Raw genomic sequence first — 18,073 nt, 5'->3', positions numbered from 1 at the left:
GGAGAAAATGAATCATTCACTGTAGACTCTATATAGTTTGATTTCATCGAAATAACAAGACTGTCCACTAACACCATTATTATTTAATATTGTTTTAGGAGTGCTGCATGATGCAATAAGACATGAAACATGAAAGGAAGGGACCAGATTATTACCTTCAGAAAACCCAAAAGAATCCTAAAAATGATAGGCATTCATGAACATTTAGTAATATAGTCGTATATAAGATGGACACAAATGTCAGTATATTCTAATACACCAGCAATAGCTGATAAGAAAAAATATTATACAAAAGTTTAACCTTAAAATAACCTAAATAACAACTGTGAGTGGCTTACACTATGGAGAACAGTATGAAGGTTCCTTAAAAAACTAAAAATAGAATTACCATATGACCCAGCAATCCCACTACTGGGCATATGCCCAGAGAAAACCATAATTCAAAAAGAGATATGCACCCCAATGTTCATTGCAGCACTATTTACAATAGCCAGGACATGGAAGCAACCTAAATGCCCATCGACAGATGAATGGATAAAGAAGATGTGGTACATATATACAATGGAATATTACTCAGCCATAAAAAGGAATGAAATTGGGTCATTTGTAGAGATGTGGATGGACCTAGAGACTGTCATACAGAGTGAAGTAAGTCAGAAAGAGCAAAACAAATATCGTGTATTAACGCATATATGTGGAATCTAGAAAAATGGTACAGATGAACCGGTTTGCAGGGCAGGAATAGAGACACAGATGTAGAGAACAAACATATGGACACCAAGAGGGGTGGTGGGGGTGGGGGTTGTGGGATGAATTGGGAGATTGGGATTGACATGTATACACTAACGTGTATAAAATAGATAACTAATAAGAACCTGCTTATTAAAAATAAAATAAAGTTCAAAATAAGAAGTCAGTGGCTTATACAAAGGAAAAAAACAAATTTGTATTGATAATAAATGAAAATTTAATAAAATGGAGATAGGGAGACTAAATGTTGTGAAGATATCAATTCCCAAATTAATTTTTAAAAGCTTATTAAAATATCCAGATAGGAATAAATATAAATTACTGGCACTGTAAATTTGGTGAAATATTTCAAAAGCCTTCAAAATGTTCATACCCCTTACGCTTTGTACCAAGAAAATCTTCTAGATAAAGAAAAAGCTTTATGTACAAGATGCCCCAATCTTCTCTTTTAGATCCTATATGATAACTCTCATATCTTCCTTAAGGTGTTCTCTTCTCATCCTCAGTTCCTTAAAACAACCTTTACTCATCTGGTTTCCAGACCAGGTGAGTTCTATATCCTGATGTTTTCCCCTAAATGGACTATAGTTTGTTAGTGCCTCTCTTTAAATGTGTCATTAACTTTGGTTGTTTAGAAAAGAGTAAAATTAGTAAAACAAAACTCAGCTGAAGTATTCTTACCACAATTTATAAATAACCCCATTGGGTATATGATTTGGTAGTGGTTATTTCTTAGAAAGTGTGTATCATGTGTTGGTATTAGGAGCACACTTTCCTGGGGTTGATTGGAGTTAATGGTCCTTGAGAAAACATAAATAAAAGGAGGTCTTATCTATGGCTTCTTAAAGGTAATGGGGAGGAGAATAAATTTTAAAATGGTGGAAAATGTACTTGCTTGACTCAAAAAAAAAAGAAAAAAAGCCAGCATAATTTCTACCCCCTTTATTAAGAAAAAAAACAACACTCTTATAAAGCAGTAAACCTGATTCTTCTGTTCCATTTCTGCATCAATACAAAAATAATATACATTGCTTTTAAAAATGCCAAAACAACCATATACAAGGTGAAAGACGTGCTTTTCCAACTTGTTCCCTTCCCTAGATTTAACCATTATATTCATTTTTAAAACATCGTGAGATTATTCAGTAGTGATGTTCATAAACCACTTTAGTTTTTATCTCCAGTATTATGTACAGCTTGATTTTTTGCAAAATACATTATTAATTTTTTAAAATTTTATTGAAGTATAGTTGATTTACAATGTTGTGTTAATTCAGTTTTACATATATATATTCTTTTTCACTATGGTTTATCACAGGATATTTTTCTCCACACCCCCTCCAGCATTTGTTATTTGTAGACTTCTTAGTGATGGCCATTCTGACTGGTGTAACGTGGTACCTCAATGTAGTTTTGACTTGCATTTCTCTAATAATTAGCGATGATGAGCATCTTTTCATATGCCTATTGGCCATCTGTATGTCTTCTTTGGAGAAATGTCTGTTTAGATCTTCTGCCCATTTTTTGATTGGGGTTGTTTTTTTTTTTTTTTATTGAGTTGTATGAGCTGTTTGTATATTTTGGAAATTAAGCCCTTGTTGGTTGCATCATTTGCAAATATTTTCTCCCAGTCCATAGGTTGTCTTTTCGTTTTGTTTATGGTTTCGTTTGCTGTGCAAAAGCTTATAAGTTTGATTAGGTACCACTTGTTGATTTTTGCTTTTATGTCTGTTGCCTTGGGAGACTGACCTAAGAAAACATTGGTACGATTTATGTCAGAGAATGTTTTTGCCTGTGTTCTCTTCTAGGAGTTTTATGGTGTCATGTTTTATATTTAAGTTTTTAAGTCATTTTGAGTTTATTTTTGTGTATGGCGTGAGGGTGTGTTCTAATTTCATTGATTTGCATGCGGCTGTCCAACTTTCCGAGCACCACTTGCTGAAGAGACTGTCTTTTCCCCGTTGTATATTTTTGCCTCCTTTGTTGAAGATTAATTGACCATAGGTGTGTGGGTTTACTTCTGGGCTGTCTATTCTGTTCCATTGATCCATATGTTTGTTTTTGTGCCAATACCATGCTGTTTTGAATACTGTAGCTTTGTAGTACCCAAATCCTTTGGGTAGTATTGTCATTTTAACAATATTAATTCTTCCAATCCAAGAGCATGGGATAGCTTTCCGTTTCTTTGAATCATCTTCAGTGTCCTTTATTAAGGTTTTGTAGTTCTCAGTATGTAAGTCTTTCACCTCCTAGGTGGGGTTTATTCCTAAGTATTTTATTTTATTTTATTTTATTTTATTTTTGATGTGACTTTAAAAGGGATTGTTTGTTTACATTCTCTTTCACATATTTCATTGTTAGTGTAAAGAAATTGCAAAATACATTATTACATTACTTGTAGTCTTTTATTTTTGTATTATCAGCTATTACTATTTGTTCACCTTGGCCTTCTAATATCTCTTTAAATATGATTTACTGCTCTCAGATGTTATTTTTATGTAAAATTATCACTTTAACTATGATTCACTTGAAAGTATCCATTTCCAGCTCTTTCCAAATTAAATTTAATCTTCATTTTTTTCTTATATCAAAATCAGCATGTATATGCATGTGCATCAATGAGAGAGAAATAAAGGCAAATTTTATCTTGTTAGTGTATGAACTGCCAAAGTCTTTAAAGCCTGTGCAGTATTAGTTAAGTGAGGAGGGCTCTGATGGACCATTGGCTCCACACTCACGGATATTTGCAGGCCAGCAGGTGAGGGGACTGTGGGAGGCAGGCAGACTCAAGACACTGGGGCCTCATGGGGACAAGTGTCAGTTGAAGAGCACGTGCCTCGGCAGGAGCAAGCAGCCTCTACTCACAGCCGGGATCATCATCGTGTTGGAATTCAGGCCTAGTTTTTCCAGATCTAATGATTTTCCAAAAGAAGCCAAAAATCTGGAATTTTATGTGAAACCTTCCAATTATTAAATTGGCATTTTTTTTTAAACACTAAGAGATTTTTAAAAAAATCTTCAGGCTAAATATAGCACTCAGACTGCCAAATTGCAGCTTCTGTGTATTATTATAATTATCAGCAGCAAGAGAAACCTATCTTCCACGTTTGTTACATGTTCTTAGGGGAGATGGTTAAAAAACTATTCTATTAACTCATCAGAAAACAGGTATTATTGAATGTACAACATAAAATACTACATTAGTACTTACTCTATATGTCTTCAGTCTGTTTTGGGAAATCGACCACACTGCTCTTATACCGCACGATAACTGTCAAGTTAGTTTATGAAAGTAGAGTTCCCCATTTGTTGGTCCTCAGTCCTCTACAACACACTACAAAAAAAAGAGGAATACGAAAGAAATTTCAACATCTTCATTTTCCAACCTCCAGTGGTTTAAGCCAGAGAGTTCTTTTGGAGCGAAAATACTATGTCTTTTCTTTCTCAGAGCTGCTGAGAAATTATAATTAGAGGTTTTCCTGTTGGGTAAAGGAAAGGAATTCCTCCTGCATCTGCAAGACTTCTCAACAAATTTTCTTCTTCCCTGTTCCATTTCTCTTTCTGCAGGTGATAGAGGGAAAGCTGGCTCCATTCTTGGGCAAGGTCATTAAATTTGCCGCCTCACACGTGTACAGCTGCAGTCTTTGTAGCCAGAAGGGGTTCATCTGTGAAATCTGTAACAATGGAGAGATCCTCTACCCTTTTGAGGATATTTCAACAAGCAGGTACAGAATCTCTTGTCTTTTAAAAGTATACCTGAATATGTCACATGCAGTGTTATTGGGCCAGAGCTGGCCAGCTTTTAGTCGAGTACTGTATCTCTGTCTCTTCCTCTGTATCAGATTTCCCTTATTCCTGGAGAACATTTTTTACCCTTTGGTTTCCTATATTTATTTCCAACTCATTTTGCTACCTTTATCCAGAATGAGATAACAAAGTTGCATAGCCTAGCTCTGCATTATTAGGTAACAGAGTGTTCAGATTCATTTTTAGAATGAAGATGGGGAAGGAAGAATCCTCACAACCATCCCAGGTCAAGTGATAGGCAATGGAAATCACAGTCGCAGAGGAAGACCAAAACTGGATTGGCCACTAGGAAGAAAACCAGAGTGATGAACAGCCCTCTGGCTCACCACATGCTCTTCTGAATAAATGCACTGCAGTGTAGTGATGAAAGTTTTAGGACCCAAAGGAAAGAAAAGTGGGAGTTCATGTGGGATTCTTTTTCTAACCAAAGTGCAAGAAACCAGACACAAAAGGCCACATATGTTCCATTGATAGGAAATGTCCCAAATAGGCAAATCCATAGAGACAGAAAGTAGATTAGTAGTTGCCTAGAGCTTGGGGAAAGGGGAAAAGGGAGTAACTACTAATGGGTATGGATTTCTTTTGGGAGCGATGAAAACGTTCTAGAATTAGATAATGGTGATGGTTACACAGTCTTGTGAATACAATAAAAAGCAGTGAATTTTATGCTTTAAATGAGTGAATTATACTGCAATAAAAATATTTAATAAAAAAAATTAAATTAAAAAAATGCTTCCAACTGAATAAACCATATATTCTGGGCCATAAAAGAAGTCTCAGTAAATTTTAAAAGATTGAAACCATACCAAATATGTTCTCTGACACATGAAATTAAGATATCCAGTAGAAAAAAATAATCCAGGAAACCCCAAAATATTTGGAAATTAAATAATACACTCTAAAAACTCATGGGTCAAAGAAGAAATCCACCACAAGAGAAATTTTAAAAATATTTGTAAATGAATGAAAATGAAATATAAAATATCAAAATGTATGGAATGCAGCTAAAGTAGTGCTCTGAGTGAAATTTATAGCTATAAACACCTATATCAGAAAAGAAGAAAGGTCTCAAATTAATAATCTAAAATTCCACTTTAAGAAACTAGATAATGAAGAGCAAAATAAATCCAGGGCAAGCAGGAGGAAGGAAAGAATAAAGATTAGAGCAGATATCAATGAAGTAAAAAACAGAAAAGTAGTAGATGGATGAAACCCCAAATTAGTTCTTTGAAAAGATCAACAGGGACTTCCCTGGTGGTCCAGTGGTTAAAAATCCGCCTTCCAGTGTAGGGAATGCAGGTTCGATCCCTGGTCGGGGGACTAACATCCCACATACCACAGGACAACTAAGCCTGTGCAACGTAACTACTGAGCATATGAGCCATAACTAGAGAGCCCGCGTGCTGAAACTACAGAGCCCACGCACTCTGGAGCCTGTGCACCACAACTACAGAGCCCACACACTCTGGATCCCATGCACCACAACAAAAGATCCCGTGTGCTGCAACTAAGACCCAACACAGCCAAAATTAATAAATATTTTTTTAAAAAAGATCATCAAACTTGATAACCCTTTAGGTAGGCTGACCAAGAAATTAAGAGAGAAGACATGGATTCCCAAAATCAGGAATGAAAAAGGGTACAGCAATTTAAAAATTTTTAAAGAGGTAGTGTAAACAACTTCATGCCAACAATTTAGACAACTTAGATAAAATGGATAAATTTCTCAAAAGACAAATTACCAAAACTGACTCAAGAAGAAATAGAAATATGAATAGACCTACAACAAGAAATTGAACTAGTAATCTTAAATTACTTTAAATCTTCCCATGAAATAGTCAGATGGCTTCACTGGTGAATTTTGTTGAATATTTAAAGAAATAATACCATCCTTTATACAGTGATAAAGAGGGGCATTACATAATGATAATGGGGTCGATTCTTCAAAAAGACATAACAATCCTTAGTGTGTATGAACAAAGAGTCAAAATACATGAGACAAAAACTGATAGAACTACATGGAGAAACAGATGAATCCACTGTTCTATTTAGATATATCCACTATTATAGTTAGAGACTTCAACAACCCCTCTATCAGTAACTGATAGATCCAATAGGCAGAAAATCAGTGAGCATATAGTTAAACTGAAAAGCACTACCAACCAAGTGAATCTAATTGACATCCATGTCAGTTCATGTGGTTCATCCAACAACAACAGAATTTGCATTCTTCTCAAGCTCACATGGAATATTTACCAAGAGAGACCATATTTTGGGCCATAAAACACATCTGGACAAATTTTAAAGAGTAGAAATTATGCAAAGTATGTTCTCAGACCGTAATGAAATTAAACTAGTAATCCATAACAGAAAGATACCTGGAAAATACCCACATGTTAGAAGATTAACAGTATACCTTCAGAGACAGAAGAAGCAAGAAGAACTACAATCCTGCAGCCTGTGGAATGAAAACCACATTCACAGAAAGATAGATAAAATGAAAAGCCAGAGGACTATGTACCAGATGAAGGAACAAGATAAAACCCCAGAAAAACAACTAAATGAAGTGGAGATAGATAGGCAACCTTCCAGAAAAGGAATTCAGAATAATGATACTGAAGATGATCCAGGACCTCAGAAAAAGAATGGAGGCAAAGATCGAGAAGATGCAAGAAATGTTTAACAAAGACCTAGAAGAATTAAAGAACAAACGCCTAGAAGAATTAAAGAACAAACAAACAGATAAACAATACAATAACTGAAATGAAAAGATACACTAGAAGGAATCAATAGCAGAATAACTGAGGCAGTAGAACAGATAAGTGACCTGGAAGACAGTATGGTGGAATTCACTGCTGCAGAACAGAATAAAGAAAAAAGAATGAAAAGAAATTAAGACAGCATAAGAGACCTCTGGGACAACATTAAATGCACCAATATTCACATGGTAGGGGTCCCAGAAGGAGAAGAGAGAGAGAAAGAACCCCAGAAAATACTTGAAGAGATTATAGTCGAAAACTTCCCAAACATAGGAAAGGAAATAGCCACCCAAGCCCAGGAAGTGCAGAGAGTCACAGGCAGGATAAACCCAAGGAGAAACATGCTGAGACACATAGTGATCAAATTGACAAAAATTAAAGACAAAGAAAAATTATTAAAAGCAACAAGGGAAAAATGACAAATAACATACAAGGGAACTCCCATAAGGTTAACAGCTGATTTCTCAGCAGAAACTCTACAAGCCAGAAGGGAGTGGCATGATATATTTAAAGTGATGAAAAGGAAGAACCTACAACCAAGATTACTCTACCCGGCAAGGATCTCATTCACATTTGACAGAGAAATCAAAAGCTTTACAGACAAGCAAAAGCTAAGAGAATTCAGCACCACCAAACCAGTTCTACAACAAATGCTAAAGGAACTTCTCTAAGCGGGAAACACAGGACAAGAAAAGGACCTACAAAAACAAACCCAAAACAATTAAGAAAATGATAATAGGAACATACATATTGACAATTACCTTAAGTGTGTATGGATTAAATGCTCCAACCAAAAGACAGAGGCTTGCTTAATGGATACAAAAACAAGACCCATATATATGCTATCTACAAGAGACTCACTTCAGACCTAGGGGCACATACAGACTGAAAGTGAGGGGATGGAAAAAGATATTCCATGCAAATGGAAATCAAAACAAAGCTGGAGTAGCAATACTCATATCAGATAAAATAGACTTTAAAATAAGGAATGTTACAAGAGACAAGGAAGGACACTACATAATGATCAAGGGATCAATCCAAGAAGAAGATATAACCATTATAAACATATACGCACCCAACATAGGAGCACCTCAATACATAAGGCAAGTGCGGACAGCCATAAAAGGGGAAATCAAGAGTAACACAATAAGAGTAAGGGACTTTAACACCCACTTTCACCAATGGACAGATCATCCAAAATGAAAATAAATAAGGAAGCACAAGCTTTAAATGACACAATAGTCCAGATATATTTAATTGATATTTATAGGACATTCCATCCGAAAACAGCAGATTACACTTTCTTCTCAAGTGCACAGGGAACATTCTCCAGGATAGATCACATGTTGGGTCACAGATCAAGCCTCCATAAATTTAAGAAAATTGAAATCATATCAAGCATCTTTTCCGACCACAACACTATGAAATTAGAAGTAAATTGCAGGGAAAAAAACATAAAAAACACAAACACATGGAGGTTAAACAATATGTTACTAAATAAACAGGAGATCACTGAAGAATTCAAAGAGGAAATCAAAAAATACCTAGAGACAAATGACAACAAAAACACAACAATCCAAAACCTATGGGATGCAGCAAAAGCAGTTCTAAGAGGGAAGTTCATAGCAATTCAAGCTCACTTCAAGAAACAAGAAAAATCTTAAATAAACAATCTAACCTTACACCTAAAGGAACTAGAGAAAGAAGAACAAACAAAACCCAAAGCTGGTAGAAGGAAAGAAATCATAAAGATCAGAGCAGAAATAAATGAAATAGAAACAAAGAAAACAATAGCAAAGATCAATAAAACTAAAAGCTGGTTCTTTGAGAAGATAAACAAAATTGATAAACCTTTAGCCAGACTCATCAAGAAAAAGAGGGAGAGGACTCAAATCAATAAAATTAGAAATGAAAAAGGAGAAGTTACAGTGGACACTGCAGAAATACAAAGCATCATAAGAGACTACTACAAGCAACTCTATGCCAAGAAAATGGACAACCTGGAAGAAATGGACAAATTCTTAGAAAGGTATAACCTTCCAGGACTGAACTAGGAAGAAACAGAAAATATGAACAGACCAATCACAAGTAATGAAATTGAAACTGTGATTAAAAATCTTCCAACAAACAAAAGTCCAGGACCAGATGGCTTCACAGGTGAATTCTATCAAACATTTAGAGAAGAGCTAACACCCATCCTTCTCAAACGCTTCCAAAGACTTGCAGAGGAAGGAACACTCCCAAACTCATTCTATGAGGCCACCATCACCCTGATACCAATACCAGACAAAGATACTACAAAAAAAGAAAATTACAGACCAATATCACTGATGAATATAGATGCAAAAATCCTCAACAAAATACTAGCAAACAGAATCCAACAACACATTGAAAGGATCATACACCATGATCAAGTGGGATTTATCCCAGGGATGCAAGGATTCTTTAATATACACAAATCAATCAATGTGATACACCATATTAACAAATTGAAGAATAAAAACCATATGATCATCTCAATAGATGCAGAAAAAGCTTTTGACAAAATTCAACACCCATTTATGATAAAAACTCTCCAGAAAGTGGGCATAGAGGGAAACTACCTCAACATAATAAAGGCCATATACGACAAACCCACAGCAAACATCATTCTCAATGGTGAAAAACTGAAAGCATTTCTTCTAAGATCAGGAACAAGACAAGGATGTCTACCCTTGCCACTCTTATTCAACATAGTTTTGGAAGTCCTAGCCATGGCAATCAGAGAAGAAAAAGAAATAAAAGGAATACAAATTGGAAAAGAAGAAGTAAAACTGTCACTGTTTGCAGATGATGTGATACTATACATAGGTAATCCTAAAGATACCACCAGAAAACTACCAGAGCTAATCAATGAATTTGTTAAAGCTGCAGGGTACAAAATTAAAAAAAGAAATCAGAAATCTCTTGCATTCCTATACACTAAGAACAAAAGATCAGAAAGAGAAATTAAGGAAACAATCCCATTCACCATTGCAACAAAAAGAATAAAATACCTAGGAATAAACCTACCTAAGGAGGTTAAAGACCTGTACTCAGAAAACTACAAGATACTGATGAAAGAAATCAAAGATGACACAAACAGATGGAGAGATATACCATGTTCTTGGACTGGAAGAATCAATATTGTGAAAATGACTCTACTATCCAAAGCAATCTACAGGTTCAGTGCAATCCCTATCAAATTACCAATGGCATTCTTTACAGAACTAGAACAAAAAATCTTAAAATTTGTATGGAGACACAAAAGACCCCGAATAGCCAAAGCAATCTTGAGGGGAAAAAACGGAGCAGGAGGAATCAGACTCCCTGACTTCAGACTATACTACAAAGCTACAGTAATCAAGACAATATGGTACTGGCACAAAAACAGAAATATAGATCAATGGAATAGGATAGAAAGCCCAGAGGTAAACCCACGCACCTATGGTCAACTAGTCTATGACAGAGGAGTCAAGGATATACAGTGGAGAAAAGACAGTCTCTTCAATAAGTGGTTCTGGGAAAACTGGACAGCTACATATAAAAGAATGAAATTAGAACACTCCCTAACACCATACACAAAAATAAACTCAAAATGGATTAAAGACCTAAATGTAAGACTGGACACTATAAAACTCTTAGTGGAAAACATAGGAAGAACACTCTTTGACATAAATGACAGCAAGATCTTTTTTGACCCGCCTCCTAGAGTAATGGAAATAAAAACCAAAATAAACAATTGGGGCCTAATGAAACTCAAAAGCTTTTGCACAGCAAAGGAAACCATAAAGAAGACGAAAAGACAACCCTCAGAATGGGAGAAAATATTTGCAAACGAATCAACAGACAAAGGATTAATCTCCAAAATATATAAATAGTTCATACAGCACAGTATTAAAAAACCAAACAACCCAATCAAAAAATGGGCAGAAGACCTAAATTGACATTTTTCCAAAGAAGTCATACAGGTGGCCAAGAGGCACATAAAAATCTGCTCAACCTCACTAATTATTAGAGAAATGCAAATCAAAACTATAGTGAGGTATCACCTCACACCAGTCAGAATGGGCATCATCAGAAAATATACAAATAACAAATGCTGGAGAGGGTGTGAAGAAAAGGGAACCCTCCTGCACTGTTAGTAAGAATGTAAATTGATACAGCCACTATGGAGAACAGTATGGAGGTTCCTTAAAAAACTAAAAATGGAATTACCATATGACCCAGCAATCCCACTACTGGGCATATACCCAGAAAAAAACATAATTCAAAAAGACACATGCACCCCAATGTTCATTGCAGCAGTATTTACAATAGCCAGGTCATGGAAGCAACCTAAATCCCCATCGACAGATGAATGGATAAAGAAGATGTGGTAAGGCTTCCCTGGTGGCGCAGTGGTTAAGAATCCGCCTGCCAACGCGGGGGACACGGTTTCGAGCCCTGGTCCGGGAAGATCCCACATGCCACGGAGCAGCTGAGCCCGGGCACTGCAGCTGCTGAGCCTGCGCTCTAGAGCCCGCAAGCCACAACTACTGAGCCCGAGTGCCGCAACTACTGAGGCCCATGTGCCTAGAGCCCGTGCTGGGCAACAAGGGAGGCCACCGCAATGAGAAGCCCGCGCACCACAATGAAGCTCGCCGCAACCAGAGAAAAGCCCGCGCGCATCAACGAAGACCCAACACAGCCAAAAATAAAACAAATAAAATAAAAATAAATAAATTTATAAAAAGAAAAGAAATTATTAAAAAAAAAAAGATGTGGTACATATATACAATGGAATATTACTCAGCCATAAAAAGGAACGAAATTGGGTCATTTGTAGAGACGTGGATGGACCTAGAGACTGGCATACAGAGTGAAGTAAGTCAGAAAGTGAAAAAGAAATATCGTATATTAACACATATATGTGGAATCTAGAAAAATAGTACAGATGAACCAGTTTGCAAGGGAGAAACAGACACAGATATAGAGAACAAATGTATGGACACTAAGGGGGGAAAGCGGGGGGCCAGGGCGGGGAGCGGGTGTTGGGATGAATTGGGAGATTGGGGTTGACATATATACACTAATATGTATAAAGTAGATAACTAATAAGAACCTGCTGTGTTAAAAATAGAATAAAATAAAATTCAAAAAAAAAACCCAATATACCTTCAAGTAACAGATGAGTTTATAACTTTACATTCACATAAAAACCTGCACGTGGGTATTTATAGCAGCTTTATTCCTAATCACCCAAAACTGGAAACAACCAAGTTGTCCTTTAATAGGTGGATGGATAAATGAACTGTGTTATAGGCATACAGTGCAGTGTTATTCAGGGATAAAAGAAATGAGCTATTATGCCACAAAAGGACATGGAGGAAACTTAAATGCCTATTATTGAGTGAAAGAAGCCAATCTGAAAAGGCTACGTACTGTATGATTCCAACTCTGTGATGTTCTGAGAAAGGCAAAACTATACAGATGGTAAGAAAATCAGAGATTACCAGGGGTTTGAGAGGGGGTAGGGAGGGACGAATAAGTGAAGCACAGGAAATTTTTAGGGCAGTGAGATTATTCTATATGATTCTGTAATAGTGCACACATGACATCATACATTTGTCAAAACTCATACAGCTGTACAACACAGAATGAACCTTTATTTAAACGGCAGACTTCAGTTAATAATATATCAATATTGGTTCATTAGTTGTAACTGACATACCACACTAATGCAAGATGTTGATAATACGGAAAACTCAGGGAGAGGCGGTACTAATACAGGAACTCTGTACTATCTACTCAATTTTTCTGTAAATCTAAAACTGTCCTAAAAAAAAAAAATCTATTAAAATAAAACAATTCATTTAGCTGAACATTTGACTCAAAGATCAAAGCTGAAAAGTTTTCATAAACTTTATTAGAACAATTTTAGATTTACAGAAAAATCACAAAGATAGTACAGAGAGTTCCTTTATACCCCACACCCAGTTACGTTAGTATGGTACATTTGTTACAATTCATGAACCAATATTGATACATTATTATTAGCTAAAGTCCATAGTTTTTTTTCCAGTTTCCTTAGTTTTTACCTAGTGTCCTTTTCTGTTCCAGAATATCACCTTACGTTTAATTGTCACATCACCCTAGGCTCCTTGGCGGTGACAGTTTCTCAGGCTTTGTTTTTATGACCTTGACAGTTTTGAGGGGTACTGGTCAGGTATTTTGTAGAATCCCTCTATTGGGATATACGTGATGTTTTTCTTATGATTACACTGGGTTCTGTGGGTCTGGGAGGAAGAACACAGCGGCAGTGTCATTTTCATCATATCATATCATGGGTACGTACTATGAACGTGACTGATCACTGTAGTCTTTGTGTCAAGTGTCTCCACTTTAAAGTTACTCTTTTTCCCGCCACCCACTCCATCCCCTTTCCATACTTTCCTTCTGGAAGGAAGTCAGTATGTTCAGCCTACACTTAAGCAGTGGGGAGTTATCCCCCATCCCTTTGTGAGTGCAGTATGTACAAAATTATTTGGAATTCTTCTGCATAAGAGATTTGTTTCTTCCCCATTTATTTATTTCTTCAATTATTTATTCATGTCAGTATGGACTCATGCATATTTATTTTATACTTTGGGTTATAATCCAATACCACTTTATTTTGTTACTCAAACTGTTCTGGTTTTAGCCATTTAATAACTCTTTCAGTTGGCTCCTGTTTCCCTTTGGCATATCCCAATGATTATGAGGTTTTTGGTTTTGAGCATTTCCTTACTTTCTGGCACTGTCAGATGCTCCAGGCTCATCTTATATAATTCCTGCCCTAATCCTAGAAGCAGCCGTTTCTCCAAGGAGCCCTGGTTCCTTTTAATAGAGAATATTAGAAAGCAAGATCAGGGTGCTGGGATGCACACATTTTTAAAGCCCTCAGTCCCAGGACTTGTCCCTTGCAGGGACAGAGGTACTCCCCTCTCACTGCACATCAGAATCTCCTGTGAGACCTGGCTTCTTTAAATCCCCAGAATCTGTATCTTCAAAGACTCCCTATGTGATTCTAAGTCACATTCAGAAAGAAAAGATCCCTCCTCTAAGATATCTGTGGTCATGATCAGAGGTGCTGGATTCTCACAACCAAAACGACCACATTAGCACATCTATGGGCTCATAGGGCCTTTACCCAGTAGGAAAGAATACATAACTAGTTAGAATGCTCTGTTTCTCCCTTGGTCAGATGCAGTTCTCCAAGCTTGCACAAATGTCTGAGTCCGAAGGAGCTCTGACCTGCCTTCCTGGAATTCCAGGTGGATAATACTTTCCAGGAGCCTGTGGCGCTTTCCCATGGTGTTCAGTTTCCAGTTAAACACTGGGAGTGGCTTGTACACATCAATGGAAAAGGACAAAAACAAACACTAATAAAAGATTTACTGAAGGAAAACTTTAATCAGAAATAGAGGTGCAGATTTAAAACATATCTATAAAGATGTACTGAATAAATAAATGTGGGTAAATAAAAGTAAATTTGAATTGTGGGATAAATTTTTAAATCTATGCATAATTGAAATCTTTATGGATGAAGTAATGATACATTGGATTTACTTCAGAATAATCTGATGGTGGGAGAAAGGCAATAAATATAGATGAAAGAGATAGATAATTGTTGAAGCTAGGTGCTCAGTACACAGGGGTTTATTATACTATCCTCTCTACTTCTGAATATGTTTGAAATTTTCCATCATAAAATACGTTTTAAAAATCTGTATGTAAAAATCCTAGAAATTTAGTATTTAGTTAATTTGTTACCACATCCTTGACCATCTTGCTAAATTCAGCACCTCTGCATCCTCAGAACTGTATTTAATGTCCTTTCAGATCCAAATATCATGTGAATAGCATAATTACAATTCAGTAAAGAACATTCCACAAGCATTAGAACTATTCTTTCTTTCAATAAATGATTCATTGAACATATTATGTTTGTGCACTGGGCTGGGTTCTAGAGACACACAGTGAACCCGGCATGCTCCTTGCTCACAAATAGTTGAGAGTCTCTAGTAAGAGACAGACAAGCCAGTAGGCAGTTGTGTTAACGTGTGGGAGGAGCCACAGTAGAGGGGGTGGACCTGGGGCTCCAAGAAGGGGAATGACGTATATTGTGGGTAGGAAGACGTTCCACAATTTCTAAACATATGACAGAGCTCCATGTTGATCTCTAAAGCACCGATTTATGTACTTCAATATTAGAATACACTCGGTTTTAACAACATGCTTATTTGATTATGACCACATATCAAACATTGGTCAACTCTTGAGACTTTCTTTTCCTTATTAAATGAATTGTTATGCAGGAGGAAACTTCATGAATGTATAATTTAGAAATATAGCCCTAGTATTAATTTTTAGAACACCATCTCTGGCAGACATAGAGAATGTTCTGGGATTGTAGGGGAATGGCACTAATATTTACTAGTACTGGTGCCAGCAGTTTACATATCTCATCATTTAATTCTTATGCCAGTCCTCTGAGGGAGTATTATTACCTCTGTTTTAATAATGAGGAAACCTAGGTTCAGAGGAGGCAATTAACTTGGCCCAAAAGATAAAGCCAAAACTTGAACCCAAATATATCTGACTCCAAAACCTATGCTTTTTTCATTATACATCACTGTTTTTTTTTGTACCTGTAGTCTTCAAACTGTTTTTGCAGCATACCCCCTAAAAGAAATTTGAAAATTGTATGTACCTCTGCTATAAAAGAAGCCTCCCCCGGACTTCCCTGGGGGCGCATTAGATAAGAATCCGCCTGCCAATGCAGGGGACACGGGTTCGATCCCTGGTCCGGGAAGATCCCACATGCCGCGGAGCAACTGGGCCCGTGAGCCACAACTACTGAGCCTGCGCTCTAGAGCCCGCGAGCCACAACTACTGAAGCCCGCGTGCCTAGAGCCCGTGCTCCGCAACAAGAGAAGCCACCGCAGTGAGAAGCCCGCGCACCGCAACGAAGAGTAGCCCCCGCTCGCTGCAACTAGAGAAAGCCCCTGCGCAGCAACGAAGACCCAATGCAGCCATAAATAAATAAAACTTTTTTAAATAAATAAATAAATAAAAGAAGCCTCCCCCAAAATTGTTATTTACAATTTTCCCTTTATTTGCCAACCTGGACGTTTTTATACTTGGAGCAGTGAGCCAGAGTTAAATTGGGGAGGGGAAAGCTCTGCTTTTCTTTCGTGAGGTGGCCGAGGGGCTGTTGTGAGGGGGAATGGGAAAGGGAACCACAGCGGGGCTCCCACCTCTGAGCAGCCCAGGCAGGCCAGGTCCGTGAGGGGTACCTGTGCAGCTAAGGACCCGCCTTAATCAGGTTTATGAAGGCAGACCCCAGATTAAATACCTACCTCTCTCCTTTAAATTGGAAAACACTGAAATCCAAATTGCAAGGTTTTAAATACAGTAGGAAGATCCAGAATCACAAAACTGCTTTACTTAAGCCTAATCCAGCATTTACCTCTTAGAGGACTAAAAGGAAAGCTCAGCCCTAGGAGAGAGGAGCATTCTGTTAAAACAACTGTCCAATTCCACATCCTGAGGAAATAGGAATGACAAAACATGCCCTCCTTGACTGAGCATCAGAAATAAGGGCTCTAAATTTTCAGAATTACAAATCAGAAGATTAGACTGATACTGCCCTAAGAATTAAGCAAAAACAATCAATATAAAAGGAAAAACGTCACATAAATCCACAGAATGACCCAGGACTTAGTTTTTGGGGTTTTTTTTTTTTAATCCTAAAATTGCCTCCTATCCAGCTTTCTTTCCAGCATCTCTACATATCACTGATCTTTTGTTATTAAGGACATAATGCTGCTAAGGAGACCATCCTGCTTCACACATTTCTGTGAAGATGCCAGTCCTGAATCTTGAAATGTTTCCAGATCACAAGTACATAAATACTTCATCTTAAAAACACTCAGCATGCGTTTAACATGGGACTTGCAAAACCTACCAGCTATCATAAATCAGTTCCGTCCTTTGTGTCTGATCCATTCAGCCTTGTTGATTTTTTCAGGTCATATACAAGCCATCCCCACAGGTTTTCCAGTATGGAAAACACTGCACTTCAAGACTTTATGACCCTGCTCCCATTCGGGGTTGTATTTAGATGTGGGAGTGTTATAAGAAGATTATATATTAATACTGAATTTGGTGTGTTTCATATAGTAGGCATTCCATAACTATTTGCTATTTGGTTCAACTCTCCCAAATATATTATGTGCGTTCATTAAGAACGCTGACAACGCTTTTTTAAAAAACTGGTTAAGAGAACTTAAAATACTTGCACTAAATGAAATAAATCAGACAGGGAAAACAGATATTATATGATTTCACCTATATGTGGAATCTACAAAAAACCAAACTCATAGATACAGAGAACAGATAAGCAGTGGCCAGAGGCAGGGGGTGTGGAAGGAGCAAAATGGGTGAAGGGGGTCAAAAAGGTACAGACTTCCAGATATAAGATGAATAATGTGCAGCGTGGTGACTAAAGATAACAATACTGTATCATATATTTGAAAGTTGCTAAGAGACTATAGCTTAAAAGTTCTCATCACAAGAAAAAAAACTTTTGTGACTATGTGTGGTGATGGATGTTAGCTAAACTTACTGTGGTGATCATTGTGCAACATGTACGTATATCAAATCATCACGCTGTATGCCTAAAACTAATGCAATGTTATATGTTAATTATATCT

The 18,073-nt window shown here is 36.9% G+C and overlaps 1 protein-coding gene across 3 annotated transcripts in view; it reads left to right on the top strand.

The window, feature by feature from the left end:
- PLEKHM3 (pleckstrin homology domain containing M3) overlaps nt 1-18,073 on the top strand; it is a 190,039-nt gene that overhangs the window by 150,020 nt on the left and 21,946 nt on the right. For 2 of the 3 annotated variants that reach the window (XM_059928564.1, XM_059928565.1), the window contains exon 7: nt 4,318-4,475. In XM_059928564.1, the coding sequence (XP_059784547.1) occupies nt 4,318-4,475 (158 nt within the window). Of the gene's footprint in view, nt 1-4,317; nt 4,476-4,731; nt 5,209-18,073 lie in introns of those variants that run through there. The other variant, XM_059928566.1, reaches the window with a different exon arrangement.

This window comes from Balaenoptera ricei, chromosome 7 (genome assembly GCF_028023285.1).
Source record: "Balaenoptera ricei isolate mBalRic1 chromosome 7, mBalRic1.hap2, whole genome shotgun sequence".
NCBI lineage: Eukaryota > Metazoa > Chordata > Mammalia > Artiodactyla > Balaenopteridae > Balaenoptera > Balaenoptera ricei.
This window is presented reverse-complemented; position numbering and strand designations above follow the sequence as displayed.